The sequence below is a fragment of the Polypterus senegalus genome, chromosome 12 (genome assembly GCF_016835505.1).
Source record: "Polypterus senegalus isolate Bchr_013 chromosome 12, ASM1683550v1, whole genome shotgun sequence".
NCBI classification, from domain to species: Eukaryota; Metazoa; Chordata; class Cladistia; order Polypteriformes; family Polypteridae; genus Polypterus; species Polypterus senegalus.
In genome coordinates this window covers 71,844,242-71,865,511 of record NC_053165.1, presented here as the reverse complement: position 1 = coordinate 71,865,511, position 21,270 = coordinate 71,844,242, and the positions used below count along the sequence as shown (strand labels likewise).

The following is a 21,270-nucleotide window of genomic DNA, read 5'->3' as shown; positions in this document are numbered from 1 at the left end:
ATGGAATACGATCCGATTGTCACAAAAGACACAGCCTCTGCACGCCCAAGCCGGGCTGAACTCTGTACAGGTCAGAGCCGGACGAATTGAGGGGCGAGCACGCTGGCACATGTGACACAAAGTCGGAGCAGCTCTGCAGGTAAACGTAAAGGTGTGGATTAATTGGCATCTCAATTCTGTGCCACACCGCACTGCCAATTCTCACGCACAAGCAACAGAAAACAAGTATGATGGGGGAGTCAAGTTGAAGTTAGAAAATGGGATTTATCAGAAAATGGAGCGAGCCTTCACAAACCTGGTGATGTCATTTCTCAATGGGGTCTTAATGCACTTGCGCCACCTACCTGGAAGTGCCAGCAGAATAAACGGCTTTCTCTTGTCCTCGTCACCACTCATGCACCCGAGTTCTTGTCGAACACTCCATGCCAAGGGGTACTGCAGTCACTAAGTGCAAGTTCCTGTGACTTGCTGGAGACCACTGTGAAGCGGCGGGGACTGCGGTCTCTGGGTGGTCATCGATTCAAGACAGATGATGACGTGAAGAAAGCGGTGCATGATTGGTGGCGAGGACAAGACAAACCTTTTATTCTGCTGGAATCCAGGCACTGCCCGGCAGGTGGCACAAGTGCACTGAGAAGGGTGGAGACTCCATCGAGAAATGACATCATCAACTTTGTGAAGGTTCGCTCCATTTTCTAACTTTAGCTCGACTCCCGCTCATATTATAAAAGTGCATAGTAAAACACTCTTCTACTGTCCCGATGGGGACGCTGGGCTGTGTGTTGGTGACCATTACCAAGGATATCACCTACAGGAAGTGCACTAAATCTGCATCATATGGCAGCTTCCCTGCTGTGTTTATGTTGCCATGTTTCTGTTACACGATAATATTTTTTTCTTGCTGGAAAAAAAATATATATATATATATATTGTTTGGCTTGTTGTTCCATAATTCCAGGTGGTTTAAGTACAAAACTACAAGACTGAAATGTGGATGGGTGTTAGTGAAGTGTTTAGCTTGCTTTGGTGTTAGCCTGTGGTTGTGTAGTTGTAACAGGCAAGGCTGCTGTGTTTTTGGATCCATCCAGCGCAGTTTCATATAAAGATGAGTTTTTAGGCATGTGAATGAGGGAAGGAAAAACGGTCAGCTTCAATTCGAGTCTAAACGGACCCCAGGTGTCACTGTTGCTGCTGGACGGCATGGACCATCTCCAAACATTTGTCATACAGCTTCACCAACCCTTTCTTGCTTTGAAAGTTCTCGTACAGGCCTTGTCTCTTCACTTTAGGAGCAGCCGCAACCCGCGCTCGCTTCTCCACGTTCTTCTTTAGCCTCAAGGCTCTTTGGAGGCGATGATCACGTGAGAGGACTGCTGTGTGCTTCACGCTACATCTGCACGAGAAAAAGAGCAATTGGTCAGTCACCGTGGGTTTTGAGAGCTTGCAACTGATGCTACCAGGTCTGTCCTAACTTAAACAAGGATACAAGATTGGGCCTTCAAATGACTGGGTAGGCGAAGAATTTGATTAACAAAATGCAGCATTCAGTGAACAAATTTCAAGCAATTTGAGCAAAGGCCATACAGCCTGAAAAATAGGTGGAAAAATATGTGAAGTATAACACAATAAAAACGAATGCTTAACATCACTACAGTAATCCCTCGCTATATCGCGCTTCGACTTTTGCGGCTTCACTCTATCGCGGATTTTGTATGTAAGCATAACTAAATATATAAACGCAGATTTTTCGCTACTTCACGGGTTCTGCGGACAATGGGTCTTTTTACTTCCTGTATATGCTTCCTCAGTTGGTTTGCCCAGTTGATTTCATACAAGGGACGCTATTGGCGGATGGCTGAGAAGCTAACTAATCAGAGCATGCAGTTAAGTTTGTGTGTGCTGAATGCAGTGTTAACCAGGAAGTCTTGTCTCGCTCATTCAGCATCAACGTGTTTCGCTGTGTAAAGAGTTGTGCTCTTTTGTGTTTATCTTTGTGCGTAGTCAAGCCCTTCATTATGGCTCCAAAACGATCTGCTACTGCTTCAGGGCCGTGCCGAAGCGCAAACGGAAGATGTTAACAATTGCCGAAAAGGTAAACGTTTTGGATTTGTTGAAGGAAGGGAAAAGATACACCGCTGTAGGATGCCATTATGGCATCTATGAGGCTACGATTCTTTTTATTTAAAAAGTAGGAAAGGAATATAAGATCTACAGCCGCAGTGTCCTTTTAACCAGGGTGCAAAACAAGTTGTAAGTGGACGTAATAAGGCAGTAGTCTGGATGGAATCTGCTTTAGGGATCTGGATTGAAGAAGAACAACGGCGGTGATATACAGTTGCCTGAAGAGGCTCCTTTAGAAGGGCTGTAACGCTCTCCTTTGTTGTGCAGTAAAACTAAACTCATTGTTAACGGACAAGTTGTCTTGTCATTGTTGGCGAGTACCCATAACTGTACGTATGTATTGCTGGTGGCCTGTCTGTCGTAATGGCTGTAACATATGTGATATCGGAGACACTCGATATCTTTAAAATAATATTTAGGTTTTACTGTATTTAAACAGTGTGTTTACATACATAATTTCAATGAATCTTACCTAATATCTAAGAGAATACAAAGGGATTATGCTGTATAACTGTGCAGGGAATATTTATAAACAGTGTGGGAGAGTTTATAAGGGCTTAAAATATATAAAAATAACCATACAAACATATGGTTTCTACTTCGCGGATTTTCACCTTTTGCGAGGGGTTCTGTAACGTAACTCCCGTGATAGGTGAGGGATGACTGTATTTGATAAAATGTACTTTTTGATTTTTAATGAAGAACATCATGTTCAGAATATCAATAACCCTTTAACGTGTAAGTCTATAAACAGACCTCGGCAGGCCAGATGTAAGTAAGCCTACATTATTCATTTGTACAACAGCATTTAACAGCATAATCAAGTGAAATACATCTGTGAGCAGCACAAAATAAATCTTCAAACCTAATATTAGTGCTATCATGGCATTCTAGGTCAGTCTTTGAGGAAAGTGAATTAAGTTGTGAATGACAAATCACTCTGCCTCCAGACAATACAATCCATGGCGACCGTTCACGAGTGGCTCACTTATCAATGACTTACTCATTAGAAAAACTCACAATAGAAACTCCTCGCCCCAAAACAGCCTGATGTTGCTTTTTTTTTTATACTTAATTTATTTCTTTTAGAACTCAGGCAATCGCTACTCCCCAGGGGCTTTAAGCCACACGGCCATTTTTCACAACTTCAGACCCAATTCCTTAATCCTTTATAACTGCAAGAGAAACTTCTGCTCACCGTCCTGAATCGCACTCTTCCCTTGTTTGTAGATTGAAGCAGGAGAAGGAGATGTAACTGACTGCCAGGGACTCCACTGCATTCGACTCTCCCATCTTGCGTAAGTGCCGAGCCAACCTACAACAAAAGCAGGTAAGTGTTAAATTGAATACTTAAGAGCAGGCATGTATTAGGACAGCACGAATGCTCCCGTAGTAGTCAGTAGTCTTGGCAAACAGATTCCGTGTCCCTAAATATTTATTACAAAAACACAAATCTGAAGAGTCAACTATGTAGCAGCAGACTGTTATGTGTGCAGACACCCAATACGCAGCCAGGTGGGACTTCCTCCCTAGCCTTACAGATGACATGTGGCTTCGCTGGGCTCAACAGGGTGACCCTCGCCAAATCTGGTAGAACTGCACACTCAGTGGGTTCCTTTTTCCGAAAGTAGAACTGCAGTTTTCAATGATTTGGCACCTACCAAGGACCTCGATCTGTTCTGTCACCCAAAAACCCCAAACCTCTGGACCAGGCCAAATCTCACAAGTAGTTTTGTAAGGTTTACGTGTTTTCCTGATGTACACCCAATACCACTTTTTGCTTACTGCAGCACTCATGGACATATTGGGAACTGTACGCATTACTTTGTTGGCTCTCCTTTATGATTCTGCAGCTGTTCATAAAACCAAGTTAGTATAAGAGACACGCACAAAGCCATGTGTGGAAACAGAGAGGGTCCTCCATTTTACTTTGTGGCATGAAAGCGCTCGGTTTGTTGGCACTTTACCCAAAATGGAGTGAGAATCACTCTTTGTGCTGCACTAACAAGTCTTGCAAAGTACATCAGGTACCAAAAACTCCTCTTCTTTATATGATAATCAGAATAATAATAAAGCAACTCAGCTTGCCTCTGCCCAAAAACCCTAAACTTAACCCACTGCCTAACCCAATCCTTAATGTTAAAAATCCTCCTAGCCCCTAATCTTAATAAAAAGATCCATGCTGTTAATATTAAACTTAACCCAGTCCATAATCCTATGCTAAACCTCAGTCTGAAATACTAAAACTGGGGAGTCACAAGCAATTTAAAAGAACTGGCCAATAAAATGAGCCCACCCTGAGACAATCAATCAAGTGTTCTTGTCCTGGCCCAACAGCAGGCCCCCAGTTGCTGCTTCATCCTAGCTGAATGGCCCTCTTCTTACCACCCGACCCTTTGCCGCTCAGGTCTCTTTTACCTTTGTGTGCAGTTGCAGTGGTACAGCATCCGGGACTCGGTGTTCTGCAATTCAAATCTCTTCTTGTAAGGTGGAATTTTGTACTCGCATCGATCGAGGTGCTTGTAGCAGCCACAGTTCTTCAGTTTATCTGCATTAAAGCACAAGGACATGTGAGTGGTGACGCCAACCTTGAGTCAAACTTGAGCACCATGTAATTCTAGGGGGCCACTCTGAAACAGGTGAGGTTTACCGAGACTGTGAGAGTGGCAGAGGGCGGCGGTAAACCGGATAGAAAACTTGAATGATGGAAAGGATCGCGTCTTAGAGTGCTGAGCCTTAGATAATGAAATCAACTTTAAAAATAGATTCTTTAATTTAATTTAGTTTAAACTCTCTCTTTACAGCTTAATTACCGTTCATCTTGACTAAAATATTTAACCACTTATCACTTTTAATTACATGAACCAAAAAACCAAACTAAATGGTGATGAGGTCAGCGGATTTCAGACCAAACTAGGTGCAAGTGCACTGCAGACAGTTTAAACACAGCCTGGGCACGCAGTCGGCAGTCACACATACTGGCAGAGTAGGCCCGGTAAGTTTCATCTCACTTATTTAATGAATCGTCATCCTTGTGTGAAATTCCTAAAGTAACTGCTATTTAATAATTTTTCTGCTTTATTTTGATTTGTACCACAGATAAGGTGTTGACTTTTAGTGCGTCATATTCCAGATGGAGTCCACACCACCATGTCCACAAAGACTGCTCGTCAAAGTCCATGGACTTTATGGTAAATAAGTAAAATTTAATCCAAACTGATTCTTCAGGTTGTTTGCAGTTGTGTGAAGAAGAAGAAGAAGAAATGGGCAAACAATGTACAGTAGCTCATTTTACAGAAACAAGTGGACCTTTCCTAAGTGCAATAAACACACAAGACAAGGAGCAGATGATTTAGAAACGTTTACCGCTAATCCAGTCACTCAGTCAGAGCTGCAAGTGTAACTGGAGTAATGGTGCAAGGCGCAGCAAGAGTGGATGAGCACCACAACACACCACGTCACTGGTCTGCCAGCGCTAACAGCACAGCAGTGTACACAAAGACGACTTTGAGGTGGCACTCAAGACTCGCCTGACACCTCAGTGTGACCCGTGTCTGACCAGGCACTATGCATCCCGACTACCTTGAGGCTTTGTCAGCCTTGGATTATCTGTCAAGTCTGGAGACGTCTGCTGTGCTTCATTCTCCGAATTTAAATGATCTGACAAATATGGACAGATTAAGAACTGTTGACATGCACCTAAGAATACAATATCGTGTAATGACAAGGACAGAAATGAAGCCTTTTCACTTCTACTCTAACAAAACGCCACAACGATGACCCATTGCTACGCGTTATTTTCTACCAGAGGCTCACAAATGGGATTTTGTTTTGCGGTATGAAATGCTGTGAATGAACCTCATGAACAGGTCAAGAATGCAGCAGCCTCTCCAACTTATCGTTTATCCATGAAGTTATTTGTGATCCACATGTTATATAATGTAAAAGCAATAAAATACAAAGAAGAGCAATATCTTTTGATAAAAAGAGGTGAAAGAAATGACACCCCTACAACTCCCACCCCTCAGATGAAGTCCCATTTCAGACATTTTCAGATTATCCCGCCCCCCCCCAAAATGAAGTCGTGTTTGACTTCATAACCTTAAGAAAGGCCGGTGAATGGCCAGCAGTCACTCCCACTGGTTTCCCCCAGCAATATTCACATTTGTGAGATGGAGAATCTGCCGCGGTACGGGTTTGTACATCAATTCACTCTCCCTTTCTTATCCAATTCTAATCCTTTCCTGAAAACAACTTGGAATATGAAAAGTCAGATATTACAAATAAAATCCCTTTTTTAACTTTTATTTAGATAAATAGTGGGGTCAAACATTTGTTATCGAGTTCAGGTCAGATTCCAATTCTATTTTGGTCAAAACATCAAGAAACGTTCATTTCAAAGTGGTGTCTGTGAACAACAAAAGGTAATGTACTTGACTGCATGTTACTGCACAGTCGGCCATATTGTATTCTAAAATCTTCAGTTGATCAATTTCCTGTGGTATCACTTACAGGAACTTTACATGGAACCGTTCAATACCAATTTGTTTGGTTTTGGTTCCCCATGTTTCTCCAGGTTCTTTCACTGTCGCATGTTCTTGTAAAAAGAAGCCATTACTTAGCATTCAACTGTGTGAGATAGTAGCCGTCTACCCATGGTCAGCTCTCAGAGCTTCATGAGAAGATGCCAGCCCAGCTTTGCCATGGTGACTTCCCTCCATGCTGGTGAAGTGCTTTTCATGCTGTCAGACATGGCAGCTTATCTCTTACTATTAATCTCCCTTTGGCCCTTTCCTCGTCAGCTGTCACAAATTTAACGGCCAATCATGACAGTTGACTAATAAAGCGAAGGCGTTTTGACACCTCTGGTGTGAAAGGAGATTCTGAGATACTTCACAATACAGATGTCATCTGCTGGTGTATTAGTTCTGACAGTAAACCTCAGCCGGTCCAGTGTGTCCACAACAATGTATAGTGGGCCACATGTTGAAAAGGCGTAAAGCTAAAGGGAGAAATGTCCTTCACAGGAAGACATGAGGGTGTACCGAGATGACGTTGTGAGGCTCACTGCCTCCCACCACATGTACGTGACTCCTCCAGCATTTATCCACAGCACTGTTGGGAACTTCTTGTGTTAAAAGCCGTTAGCAACATATTTACTAGCACTGAGGTTTAGACTTGCAAAATGGAATTTGTCAGTCAGTATCCAACCCGTTATTATCCTAACACAGGGTAACGGGGGTCTGCTGGAGCCAATCCCAGCCAACTCACGGCACAAGGCAGGAACAAATCCCCGGGCAGGGCGCCAGTTGGTTAAAAAACAAGTTGTGTACCAATCATAGCTGGCAGACTCCTAGCCCATCAGAAAACTCCTCACCAACTTCCTCAGATATCCCTGAAAACTTATACTTAAACTGAACACTTGTAACAAGTATCGTCACTTGATTCCTCCATTTTTTTTTTACATCAGAAAACTACTAATGGGAATGTTTCTGCACAGAAGCCTACGTTTAGGATAAGACAGGCAGTAGAGGTGGGCAGCTTCATTGGGGGCTCATAGTGACAGCAGGACTTTATTATGAAGAAATCCTGCCTAACTGACGTCAGAATGAAAAGCTTCACTCAGGCTGTCCACCTATGTTGTAACGTGCACAGTATGCCTGACGTGGCTCAATGTTCGCCATTTGTTTTCAATTGGATTAAGTGTACAGAAATGTAGTCTTTTTTATGGTAGATGGATTCATCAAATTCCAACTATTAGAGCGTTAAAAACAGCCTCCATTCAAACACAAAAGTCAGAAATCAGATCTTAAGCTTTTAAGTATCCCTGCAAGCAAATAGTTTCCCTGACAGACCTCCACAGAAATAAATCTAGATGTTCCAGATTCTTGTCATGACTAATCTTGTCCGCTTTTGCCTGCACTGCGCTCAAGTGGATGGCAGGAGTTTTATTCAGCCAGATATTGAGCTGTGACAGAAATGGCCATCAAATAAAGGCAATGTGACAGATCTTTGAAGAGACAACGGCCTTGGATGTTGCCATGTTTGACGTTTAGTGGTTTATAATCTCAAATAGAAAAACTATACCACCTCAGGAACCCTTGAACCTGCACGCTAACCTTCAAATAAAAGACAGCCTTGATCTTGACACACAAATGGCCTACCAGCAGGAGGAGCCCAGTACCCACAGTCACCTCTGACAGACAGACACACGGGCCTACTCTATTTATTGCACACCGACACATGAAAACGGATAGCAGTCTCTGTCATCAAGCTGTCACTCCACGTGTATCTTGGCATGAAAAAGTCTGGTGGTGCCACCCCATATTCACTCAAAGAAACTCAATTAGACAATCCCACCACAGACGTATTACACCAAAACAAATCACACCTGCACAACCACTCCACCTCCACGGAAGAAAGGAGCGAGGACGAGACTACCAAAGTGAGCACCAGAGACTGTAATACATCAGGCAAACAATCCTGTCGACAGTTATACAAGCCATATTGATCTGGGCACAGGGGCACAGTGGTAGTGCTGCTGCTGCGAGTAAGGAGACCAGGGTTCAACATCCTATATGTGGAGTTTACTTGTTCTCCCCGTGTCTGTGTGAGTTTCCTCCGACTGTCCAAAGACTGGCAGATTAGGTCAACTGGCAACTCTAAATTGTCCCTGTGTTTGTGTTGACCTTGCGATGGACTGGCACTCTCTAGGGTTTGTTCCTGTTTTGCCCCCTCTATTGGTTGAGTTAGGCTTCAGCCCCACCTGCGACCCTGGTCTAGATTAAGCAGGTTAGAAATGACATGCACAAACCAAAAAGGCACACCAACCAGTCCATGAATACAGCAATAACATAGCCAATTAAGTTTACTTTCTGAAGAAGTTACATGCCAGTCCTTTATGTGGCCAAACATCTCCACCATTCACTTAAAATTACTTCCGCTCTTCCTATTCTGCTAATGACTAGTGAGATGTGCAGGCTCACACGCTCTCTGTTTCCACAAAAATCGATCAAACATCTCCAGTTTAGAAGTGAACGCCGAGAACACACTGCGCGACTTCAACACAAGACTCTGGGGGTCTCTGCTAGCAGTGCTTACCACCAACCAGGCAGTGTTTGCTGGGCAGTGCAAGGCTGACAAAACAACCGAAACTTGTGCTATACATCAAGGCAGTTTGAAACAGGAGCGTCACTCCCTGGCCCGTCTCCTGGCTCCTTACCAATGAAGTGACAAGAACACACACAAGTTTCCTTAGCACTTCTTTCAGATTTAACAACACCTCTCCCTGTATTGGCGCCGAGAGAACAGCAAACAGCACTTTTCAGCGCCATTCTGATCACAGTATTGTCGTGGGCTTGAAGCGTTCTTGACTTTTTAGCTGCTTTCTCTGTTCTGTAATAGGCCAAATAGTACTGGACTTCTCGTCACCATCTATGGTATGGCCATAACCGAAAGTGCAAATCAGCAATTAAAAAAAACATCCCAGGGCAATCGTGCAGCACCAGATGTTGATACCACTTCACATACTAGAAGCAGGAAATTATGCTGAGTTCATGTTGGAGAAGTAAAAAAAAAAAAAAACTGATGAGACCAAGTTGACAATTCTTCTTCTTCTTTTAGCTGCTCCCGTTAGGGGTCGCCACAGTGGATCATCTTCTTCCACATCTTCCTGTCCTCGTCATCTTGTTCTGTTACCCCCATCACCTTCATGTCCTCTCTCACCACATCCATAAACCTTCTCTTAGGCCTTCCTCTTGTTCTCTTCCCTGGCAGCTCTATCCTTAGGCCCCTTCTCCCAATATACTAAACATTTTAATTTAATAAATTGCGGGCGGCACGGTGGCGCAGTGGTAGCGCTGCTGCCTCTCGGTCAGGAGACCCGTCTGGGTTCGCTTCCCAGATCCTCCCTGCATGGAGTTTGCATGTTCTCCCCGTGTCTGTGTGGGTTTCCTCCCACAGTCCAAAGACATGCAGGTTAGGTGGATTGGTGATCCTAAATTGGCCCTAGTGTGTGCTTGGTGTGTGGGTGTGTCCTGCGGTGGGCTGGTACCCTGCCTGGGATTTGTTTCCTGCCCTGTGTTGGCTGGGATTGGCTCCAGCAGACCCCAGTGACCCTGTGTTCGGATTCAGCGGGTTGGATAATGGATGGATGGAAATTGCGCTGCTGCAAGTAGCTTACCACTTTTTGCACAACAGCGACATCTGGTGTGTACCTGGTAGGATCACATCCCACTGACTTTAAATGCAGAAATGCGACTGTCCCGGATATTGAAAGAAGTATATCTAGGGCACTTGGTTCAGCCATTAAATGTGAACTGCCACACAAACTGAACCTAAAAGCTCTGGCACCACTTCTATGCTACCAAAATGACATCTTGCAGAGTTTGTAAATATATAAATGACAACAAAACGTGGTGGTAAAGTGGCTCCAGCCTAGTTGTCCTGCTGTTGAAATTGACTGTAACAAATAGCACAGAATCAGTGATTGGTACTGGCTGGAGAAGTGGATCAACCATATTGCAGGATTTTTTTTATTTTTATTTTTTTAAATAATTACATTTGTTTCTATTTTAATCCTGTGGTGGGTTGGCGCCCTGCCCGGGGTTTGTTTCCTGTGTTTGTGCCTTGCGCCCTGTGTTGGCTGGGATTGGCTCCAGCTGACCCCCGTGACCCTGTAGTTATGGTATAGCGGGTTGGATAATGGATGGATGGATGGATTTTAATCGTATTACTGTGTAATATCACAACTGGTTCAGAATGCAGCTGCCACAAGCTTGGCTCAAATCAAACGCTGTGGCCACACTCCCACTCAGCCATCGGCTCTAGACTCCTGTCCCTTATCTTGTGCCCTCTGAATCCTTACCACAAACTCTGCCCATCTGTTGCACTTCCACCACATAAACCTCTTGATAATATCGAGCACTCATACAGCCGACATTATTAATGGTTATGCGACTCAAGCCAAATGCTTTTTCTCCTTTGCTACTTCCACTGTCCAGAACAGCCTCCTGCACCTCTCTCGGTGGCGTCATCGTTGTTGGCACTCACATCCAGACAGAAGATCCTATTTAAGACTGATGAGTTTCGGCAGTCCCACCTATTCATCATGACGCACGCACACACAGACACACACTCCCCATATTTTACACTAGGAGCTTTGGAAACTCGGCCAAAAAGGTGTCAGTTGATCCTACACTGTAACTCCGATTCACACTTTTGCAATTTTGGACAATACCCACGTTTTGACTTCTCAACACTTTTTACGAGGTACGCCTCCCATGGCAGTGCTCCAGCTGCTCATCATCTTGATGATGTTGATGAACTTTTGCTGCTCTGATTTTTAATGTGACTGGTCAGTTCTGTCACGGTTTACAACTGCACTTGTTTCTCCCTTTTCGCACCCATTTTTCTAATTGCTCACGTTTCACCTGGGGCTATTCTAATCACACGTGTCTTTGGGTCATCCTGTGGGCATAAAGGTTAAGAAACCCTGTTCTAAATAACCCACTTCACTCTGTAAATGATCCTTGGCATGCTGCATACCACTAGTGTCACTATGTCACATATAAAAAAATGGCTGGCAGAGGTTTTATAATGTGCAACTGAACTGCCACTTCACCACCACAGGCAAGCTCTTTTTTAAATGAATGTATATTTAGGCACCGAGTGTCATTTTGTAAAATTAGTTTGGGCTCCCTACAAGGGAACTAGTGCTGCTGTCACACAGTCTCATTGCATCATGCGTTAGTATATAAATCTGACTGAAGACTTACGTCAGACCCGATTGCTGTCTGTAAACTATCAGAAGAGGACAAATACAAGCATAACGGTACTTACGGTGTTGTTCGGTTTTTCTTTCGACAAGTGAAGGGCGGTTGTGTGCAACTCCATCGCTTTTTTCCGACTTATCGTCGCCGAGAAATGCCGGTTCTACAGTGGGAAGGGCGTTTTCTTCCCTGTGGATTTTCAGCCACTGGCCTCCATCATAAAATGTGGCTGTTGATGATGTGGTGGCCACCTTTTTACTAGTCACAGGGGGCTTCGCTGTCTTGACAGCCTGCTGCCCACTCGAGTCGAGTTTACTTTGCCCTCTCTTTTTGCTCCCTCCTTTTTGATGACTTGCCACACCTTGCTTCTCCGTTCTTTGTCTCGTTCCTTGAGCTGGACTTTCCTGGTTTCCTTTCCTTGATGGTTCTGCTGTGCTCTGCTTAGGGGTTTGTGCTCCCCCTTGTTTAGAAAGTGGCTTGGCTGTGAGAAGAGTCTCTTGTGGCATCTTGGGTTGTGATTTGTTGTTGGTACCCCTGGCCCTCCAACCCATGTCTTTGTCTTCTTCCTCAGGGTATGTGGAATTGTACCTTGTAGGGCCACGGACAAGAGCAAAAGGAGCTCGGCTTTGTTTCTTGCATCTGAGGGGGGGAAGCAAACAATGCAGGCTTTCAATTTTTGGGAACAGTTTGATAAATTTGAAATCTGCCTCTCCACTTACTGACCTGCAGAGTCTCCAATATCTAAGATGCATAAAAAGCAAACTGAACAGAGCTCTGTTTGCAAGTAAATTACAGGCAAAAAAAAGAAATAAATTACAAAACAACAATTGACCTCCCGTAAAACAAGTTGCACACTGAAATCGAAGTGTATCAGGTGGTTACTACTGCATGAACGTCAGCAGGACATACACTAGGAAGGACTCTTTCTTTCTCCTGGGGTCTTGTTCAGAAAGCGGACGCCACTTGAGACGGCCTTCCTCTCGCCCAAACCCTAACCTTAAGGTCAGTAAAATAGGTCCCTGATGTTAAGTCACTATTTTAGGGCTAAAATGATAACAGAAACGTGAAGCCTACTTATATACCTAATATTAATTACCGTGAAACAACCAAGTGGAGTCTGCTTTCTAAACAAGAGCCAGATTCTGTTTAATGGTTAACAAATAAAAGAATGAGGACTGGATTAGCATCTCATTCTGCATGAACCACGAACACACAATAATGCTATACGCTCACGTTTTACTATTTCATTTTCCAAGATCCTCAGTCAAACTGAAGCTTGTGTGCAGGTTTTTGCACCTCCTACATCTTCGATTTGTTCAATATAGAGTCTTGTGTCATAATATCCTTATATATATAATTTGATACTATCCGTATGTATGGTGTTCGCGTCGTCATTGCCCCGTATGTATGGTGTTCACGTTGTCAATACCCCATATGTATGGTGTTCGCCTCGTCAATACCCCATATGTATGGTGTTCGCCTCGTCAATACCTCAACTTAATACAAGTTAGAACCATCCAATGGGACTCTGCCTCTATAGTTAGAACATAACGTGGCAAACGCTGACGCAGTATTGCATGATTGGCTAAGAATGTTCGAAAGCTTCAGCGAGGCCGCTGGATGGCCGAGTATAGTAAGTCGGTGTTGGTTCGAGCAGATAACAGTAAGTTCAGTTGGTTTTTGGAACGTTGGTTTGGTGGGGCGTACTTTCCAGGACTAACATCGTCGACTGACTTAAACCATTCGATAGCTCCAGAACCGTAAGTAATTTAGAACGTATCGCCATTTGCTTGGTATGTCGAAATCTATCTTTGAGCAGTTCGGTTTTGGCATCCGTCCTTCTGACATCTATTGGCAAACTGAGTAATGATGGCTGGGTATTAACAACGGTCATTGTTTTAACTTTAGCCGATCTCAGATCTAAAATGACCAAGTCAACATAATTATTACTCCGACTCCGATTAGAGTTGTAAAATACGGTTTGTTTTGAAAATTTGTTTGCCGGAAAAAATCAAATGAGGTGCGCCTAAGAGCTGAGTTCACGTCTCGCAGCCCCGTTTAAACAGGAAGCTCTTCGTTACATCGGCCGAAAAGGTCAATTTTAAGCACAAATCAGTGCCGTGATAACAAAATCATTTCAAGGACTTAACAAAACAAATAATTCTTTGCAGAGAAAGTATGGATTTCACAAACATAGAACTTGTAGCCCAATTCGATCGAGCTCCCAGTCGCTAGTTTATATACATTTTTTAAACATCTGTTCACCCTCGTTGAGGTGATGCACGTGCTCGTTCACAACTTAACACTATGGATAGCAAGCAAGCCTGCTGCCGTCCTGGAGTGGAGGTCAAGCCGGACTTGTCTGATCAAGCACTTGGTTTCTGCTACATTTTCGGCTGGCAGGTGGAAAAACAGACCTATCAATCAAAATCATAGTTACGCGACCCCCGAGCGAATATCGTAATCTTTTTAGTTAGCCAATAAAAGGTGTCATTTTGCTTGGCTTTTCTCTACAATCAAAATCATGCAATTCTCATTAATGAAGTGAGACGTTTCTAGAACATTCCACCTCCCGATACCCACATTTGTGCATCTGCAGCTTCATGGGTAAAACATAATTCCTATAAATATTAATCTTGCCGTTGCTTAACTAAGTATCTATCAAGTGTGGACTTTGAGAGTTACTTTTTCTCTTAACCCCATAAAGGCATGGTAATGAATCAACACCTTCTGCTGGCCGAAGTACAACATGCAGATGTACACGCAAAGGGTTAATACAGCAGGCCAATAAAGCAATTCTGACAATGGCTGATGAAAGCCTGGAGTTTCATTAATTTGCTCTTTAATATTTCCATTTGCGATATGATCTTGGAGGTTATCGCAATTTCATGCACCTATCTGATGACTCAGAAACTTCCTCCTTCAAGTCCTTTGTGTGGAGACGATTCCCACGCTGTCAGGATGTGAACAGTGTCATGCCAGTCGTCGGCAGCCAATCAGAGTTGCTTTCTGAGGACACCGCCCTAAATTTGGGTGTAGCACGTGGTCAACTGGAGGCAACTGGGAAACGTTCCTGCTTGGCAGCCTCCCTAAACAAGCTGAAGCAGGCTTGACACCTGGATTTGCTGTGATTTAGGTTCTCAATGGAAAAGAAAAATGACACGTGCCGGCTCTGTCACTGAAGCTGCCCGATTACCTGCCCGAGACGCACATCCAGGTGTGCAGCATCATACAATCCAACCCAAAAAAACTGCGCATGGCTTTTACTTACTGGCTGATGGCTGGAATATTCTGAAAAGAAGGTGAAACCCTGGCCCTTATAGTGAATTTGGTGTTTCTTTCATACAGCACGCAGGTGGGCTTCACAAGGACAACAGCAACACATCCTTCACATATTTGTGAAACTGGCTCAAGGTCACAGAGAGTTGATAAGTTGAACGTTCCGGTCCCTGCGGCCTCCATACCTTTTGAATGACATCTCCTCTTCATACACATGCCTGGCACCCGTTCAAGGACCACATGTCATTTTTCATGCAATGATAAGGGGGGAAAAAAAACAAAACACTCACCCCCCCCACCAATATAAGCGGGTGCACTGCATCCTGGGTTCAAACACAAAGCAAGGAACTTTGAGAACGTTGAAAAAGCCGTAGCCAACCAAATTGGAGACCGTGTCATTGACGCCAAGGAGACAGTTCCGGAATCTGCAAACAGAGAGAACTTTTAAGGTCTGGGCAGTGTGCCTGTCGTGTACTTCACTAGGGTACAACATGTAATCGAGGGTGAAGATGGGTCTGCTGTCTAGCGGCCTTGCTGCTTAGCTATAAATGTGGACCACCTGTTGTGCTGCTGAAATATTGGATGAGCAGATCCTTTCACGTCTTCCTAGTCTGTGTGCCACTGGTGCCTTGTCAATACAGTAAAAGGGAAACTTGGGATCTAAAGACGTTGTACAAGCTAAAGCCACTGTTACTTGGTAGTTTACCTTACTTGAACTCATAAAAGTTCAAGTTTAATGCTATGAAAAGCTATGTTTTTGCAAATATATATACTGTGTGAATAAACTCCAAAAGGAAAGGGCATCTGAGATGAAGGGCATCATATTTAGCTTCTCCTCAGTCTGTTACGTAAGCACACCCAACAATACAGAAACCTTATCTGTTTAAGAGTCCATATTGGGCATTGGGGCCACGTTAGAAGCACCAGCAACCAGATAATCCAGTGACACAACAAGTAAATGCCACTTTTGGACCTTTAAGGGTTTGTGTGTCGCATCAAAAACATAAAAGGGAATCCTGTCCGCTCCACTGAACGTGGTTTACATGTGCCAGCTGGCACCTCTTTGAAGTATGCTTTACTGAGCCAAAGGGCTTCAATGCAGTCTCACCTTTGGTCACACTGACAGTGTGACAGCGTGAAGAGGTGACGGTTGAAGATGCCATACTTCAGGCTGAATGCTGAGATTGTGTGTCTGCAGTGGTCGTGTTCTCTGCAGCATTTGTCAGTCTGATCAAAGACACCTGAAAAAAAAAGTGAAAAGGAAATCGGCGCGTCAGTCTCGGCACCAGACAATGCGTGTGACACCTTAACGGAGCACAAACACTATTGAAATGTTCCTGTAAAAGAAGAACACTGATTAGCACACTAGCCACTCGATGTACTTGTTTTGCAAGCCGATTGGATAAGCTGGTAATTAAGCAAATAGCACAAAGCAGTGGCTCTGTTCACCCCTTAAACCAGCCAACCCCCTTCTTCATAAGGGGTCCTTTCTTTGGCAAACCATGTTGAACCAGGCTAGTTTTGCACTTTGCCAGGATTTAATCAGCCTAAAGACAAAAGGTGTCACAGTGGAGAACATGTATAGTGCTGCTGTCACCTAACACCACGCAAAAGGGTTCAGTCCTTGCGGCTGAGGTTACCACTGTGATTTTACTTGCAGGATAATTCTGTCGATATATGCACCACACAATGGAAGGCGCATGCTTACTGACTGTAAACATATTCCAGCTACTACAGCTCCAGGAACAGAACTGGATTCAAAAATGGGGTGACATGGCAGAATAAAACGTATGCCAACTGAACAGTGTGTGTGGCCTCTTTGTAATTCGAGAACCATTTCAATGGCGCTTCACACTTTCTTACCGAGATCGGTGAAGTTGGCAGCGACGCTCCCGGTCCCGCACCACAGTGTCCCAGGGATCATCCAGCTCCGCTTGTGCCTCGCGGCTCGCACCTCTCTCTTGCGCCGAAAGGCTCTTTTTGATGAATCCACGCATGGACTGTCCTCGCCGACCAGGTTAGCAGCATCTCGCAAACCCCGCGGGGTAGCGGGCTCGGCTTCCTCACAAAGGGACAGATAAGTCTCGGTCAGCTCCGGATCTCCGCTGCTCGCGCACTCCAGGAGCCCCTGGCCGTTCCTCTCCGGCCCCCAGATACTCTGCACGAGCTCCAGTTGCCCGGTTCGGCGCGTCAAGAAAGTGAGATGACGGCGTCCGGAGGAGTCGCTGCGCTCACGATGGCAGAACGTGTCGGGCGCTCCGGCACAGCGAGAAGAGGCGAACAGGGCCGCCAGGAGCAGACACAGGACCCAATGCATAGCCGCGACGTTTACAAACACACAACTCTGCCACGAGGTGCGCCGTTTCGCGTCGCTCGGCTCCCGGCTCCGTTTTTGAGATGTCGGGGGGTGTGTCGCACCTCATGAGGTGATGTTCCCTGACGCGAGTTTGCGTTGCAACTGCCGCACGGATTGGTTCAGTCAGGCGACCCGCCCGGCCACACCTGCGCAGACCTCCCCGATGCTCCGTGTGTGACTCAGCCCTCCGCTCTCCTTTCCTCTGGACGCGCGATCCCGAAGCTACGGGTCAGTCTGCGACCTCAGATAACCCGGCGAGCTGGCGGTGTCGCAGGGACCGGTGGAGTGCCGAGTCAGCGAGGGGGCTCTCCTGATGAATCCTAACATGTCGTTATATAACAAGCGCGGCCGTAAATAGATAGTGTCAAAAATAACACCGCAAGGTGAGCACAAGCTTGAGCAGAGCAGAAGGTCGGCGTCTGTGAAAGAAACCGTAATGTACTAAAATAGTCTTACTGGAAAGCGGACAAGACTCCCTGCGTGAGGGACACCTGACAGAAATGCAGCATGGACACAATGCCGCCATCAAACTGGGGCACGCTGGTGACCTACTGAATGTGACTAGATGTCCATCCATCCATTATCCAACCCGCTATATCCTAACTACAGGGTCACGGGGGTCTGCTGGAGCCAATCCCAGCCAACACGGGGCGAAAGGCAGGAAACAAACCCCGGGCAGGGCGGTAACTAGATGGAAATTTCAAGAAGTGTCCCGTGACATTTAAAGAATATACAGAAGTGGACAAGTGTGTACCAACTACATGCACACAGCAGCAGGGTGGCTTCTGCTGCACTTTTATTATTCTATTGTGGTGTTTTGGGTAAATTAATGAACTTGCACTGGCAGTGAAGGACATTAGACAAGAACCAACCCTCAATGACACCCAGGTCAGCCACGGGACTCACACACTCACATCTGGCAGATTTAAAATCACTAAACAGTCTGAGGTGGCTTTCAACTAGACAAAGAGAACATGCCACCACTATTCAGATGGCACACCCAAATGTCATTCAACGAGGAGGAGGCAATGCATGTGACATGTGGATTTTAAGACGCTCTGTGAATTGCCACGTACTACTTACAAACCTGCAGTTCCTTCACCATGGCCCTGTTGTATTCTCAGCGCTTACAGAACAGATGAAGAGAAGTGCGTTGAAATACTAAGCCGGCAATATGAAGTGAAACAAATGAGGCTTGTACACTTGAACTGGACACTGTGCTTTAGCACAGGAAACACTTTTCTTTTTTAGTAGCTTAGTGCATCTCCCTTAAATCTCTCATGCACACTATGGAGCACGTTCAGAAAACTAAACAAGCCAGTGAAACAGTCCGCATAGGGAGGATGAACGAGGACAACTTTGTGATGCACAAATTTGAATCAATCAGACTAAATAGGTAAGTGCTTGGTTTCTCTTAAAGCAAAAAAAAAACAAAAAAACAAAAAACACAGGAGTGGAAATACTTGAGCTGTTTAAACACCTTTGTCACTAAATGCACACCGCATTTGCATGTCAAGAGTAACTGCAAACAAAGACGCAGGAATGCATTTGGACAGCCATTATTGCTTTCACGGGGCAATAAGACTAATGTGTGCCTGCTTTTGTATAAAGCCTAAAAGGAGCTGTCGTAGAGTATGTTCACGTGAAGTTCATTAAAATCAAAGTTACTTTTTTATATAAAAAAGAAAAAAATATATATACACACATATACATATACACACAGGTATATATATATATACATACATACATATATATATATATATACATATATATATACGTATATATATATATATATATATACATATATACACATATATACATATATATATATATATACATATATACATATATACATATATATATATATATATATACACATATATACATATATATATACACATATACATATATATACATATATATATATATATATATAGGCGGCACGCTGCTGCGTCACAGTTAGGGGACCTGCAGGTTTGCTTCCCAGGTTATCCCTGCGTGGAGTTTGCATGTTCTCCCCGTGTCTGCGTGGGTTTCCTCCCGCAGTCCAAAGACATGCAGGTTAGGTGGATTGGCAATTCTAAATTGGCCCTAGTGTGTGCTTGAGTGGGGGTGTGTGTGTGTGTGTGTGTGTGTGTGTGCCCTGTGGTGGGCTGGCACCCTGCCCGGGATTTGTTTCCTGCCTTGTGCCCTGTATTGGCTGGGATTGGCTCCAGCAGACCCCCGTGACCCTGTAGTTAGGATATAGTGGGTTGGATAATGGATGGATGGATAGTTATAGATCGCTATAAGTCTGTCTTGCATAGAAAAGCACCTTATAAGTAGATGTGGAAAACACTGCATTATTTATTTATTTTCACCCCACCAGCCTTAACCTTATTTCTTTGTCTAACATTTTCCACTATATATATATATATATATATATATATATATATATATATATATATATATATATATATATATATAGGTGCATTTTCTGATTCCACACAAGTCCTTTATAAAGTCACAAGGTGTCAGATCCATTTGAGAAGAAAGCAGATGCACATGCAAATAAACACTTTGTCCTCTGATCAACACAAAAACAAGAATTCAAAATTATTTCAGGGCAGCTTGGTGGTGTAGGAGTTAGTGCTGCTGCCTCAAAGCTTGAGTCATGGCTTCAAATCTACACCTCCAAGTTACCTCTTATGTGTACATACTGTAGGACAATTACATTCTTAAGTTCATGGCTCCTGAGAACAGTAGGCAAAAGCACAGGGGTGGGCGAAAGGAGGTTTCCAGTTGTTTGTATGGAAAAACGACATGCAGGTTATGATTATTACAATAGCTTTATTAACTCAAAAGAACATCACAATGGCACGGTGCACTTAGGCACAGTCTCGCAGGTGTTCAAATTACCTGCCTTCACTATTTACACTTTCTTGTAATCTACTTGCTACACTCAAGCACACTTTAATAATAATAATAAGATGGTGATAAATGAGACAAATAAATAAAACATAAGAATACAAGAATAAACAGTGTTTCAAGTAATCCCAACTGTAAAATGACTTTTTCCCACCCTACAAAAATAAATAATAAAAGTACACCGTGCTCAGCATGCAACATGTGCAGCCCACAGCAGTCTTTTCTCTAACTGTGCTGGTTTTCTTCCCAGGTTATCCAATGAGTGATAGGCTGACTGGCAGCTCTAAACTGGCCCTGCAAAAAAAGAGAGTGTATGGATGTGCAAGGAGATGCCACTGGGAGAAGCCCTGGTGCTGCTTCAACCTGACCTGGACGGTCAGAAGATCAATGATGCATGGGAAATCCATTGCCCAAACTTCCCCAGAAATACATGTCAACTGGGCCCCCATTCCTGTCTGTGAGCAAGTCACCTTCAGGAAATGCTTGGTTAATAATTTCACCAAAGTCAGAAGGTTTCTTCAGTATCTTCATTTTAAAATAGCCCTGGTGATCCTAAGTGTGCTCTATGGTTCATGCGAGACGGACTCGACTCAAGCAGGTTGCCCAGACTTGCACCAAATACCTTTATGTTGCTCTTTCCCCCCAGGCATGCCTCCCAAGTTCTCATGTTCATGACTGCCCCTCAATCAAAATGATCCTTCAGCGTGCTTCACACTGACGCTGGAGGGCTTGGTAAATAAACTGTTATCTCATAAAAACAGACAATTGAACTTCAACTTCTACCACTGACTGGCACCTACACAAACCACTGTGTGCCTGTTTGTTTGCAGGGCTCTC

At 44.2% G+C, this 21,270-nt stretch overlaps 1 protein-coding gene across 1 annotated transcript; it reads right to left on the bottom strand.

Annotated features, from left to right (window-relative positions):
- Window positions 1-647: 647 nt before the first annotated feature.
- Window positions 648-17,703, bottom strand: LOC120540991 (group 3 secretory phospholipase A2-like). Its single transcript, XM_039772209.1, has 7 exons — window positions 17,034-17,703; window positions 16,279-16,411; window positions 15,461-15,595; window positions 11,962-12,530; window positions 4,540-4,669; window positions 3,320-3,436; window positions 648-1,393 (listed from the first exon to the last, which is right to left on the bottom strand). The coding sequence occupies exons 1-7, from the start codon at window positions 17,485-17,487 to the stop codon at window positions 1,180-1,182; spliced, it is 1,752 nt and encodes a 583-aa protein (XP_039628143.1). The 5' UTR covers window positions 17,488-17,703; the 3' UTR covers window positions 648-1,179.
- Window positions 17,704-21,270: the final 3,567 nt, after the last annotated feature.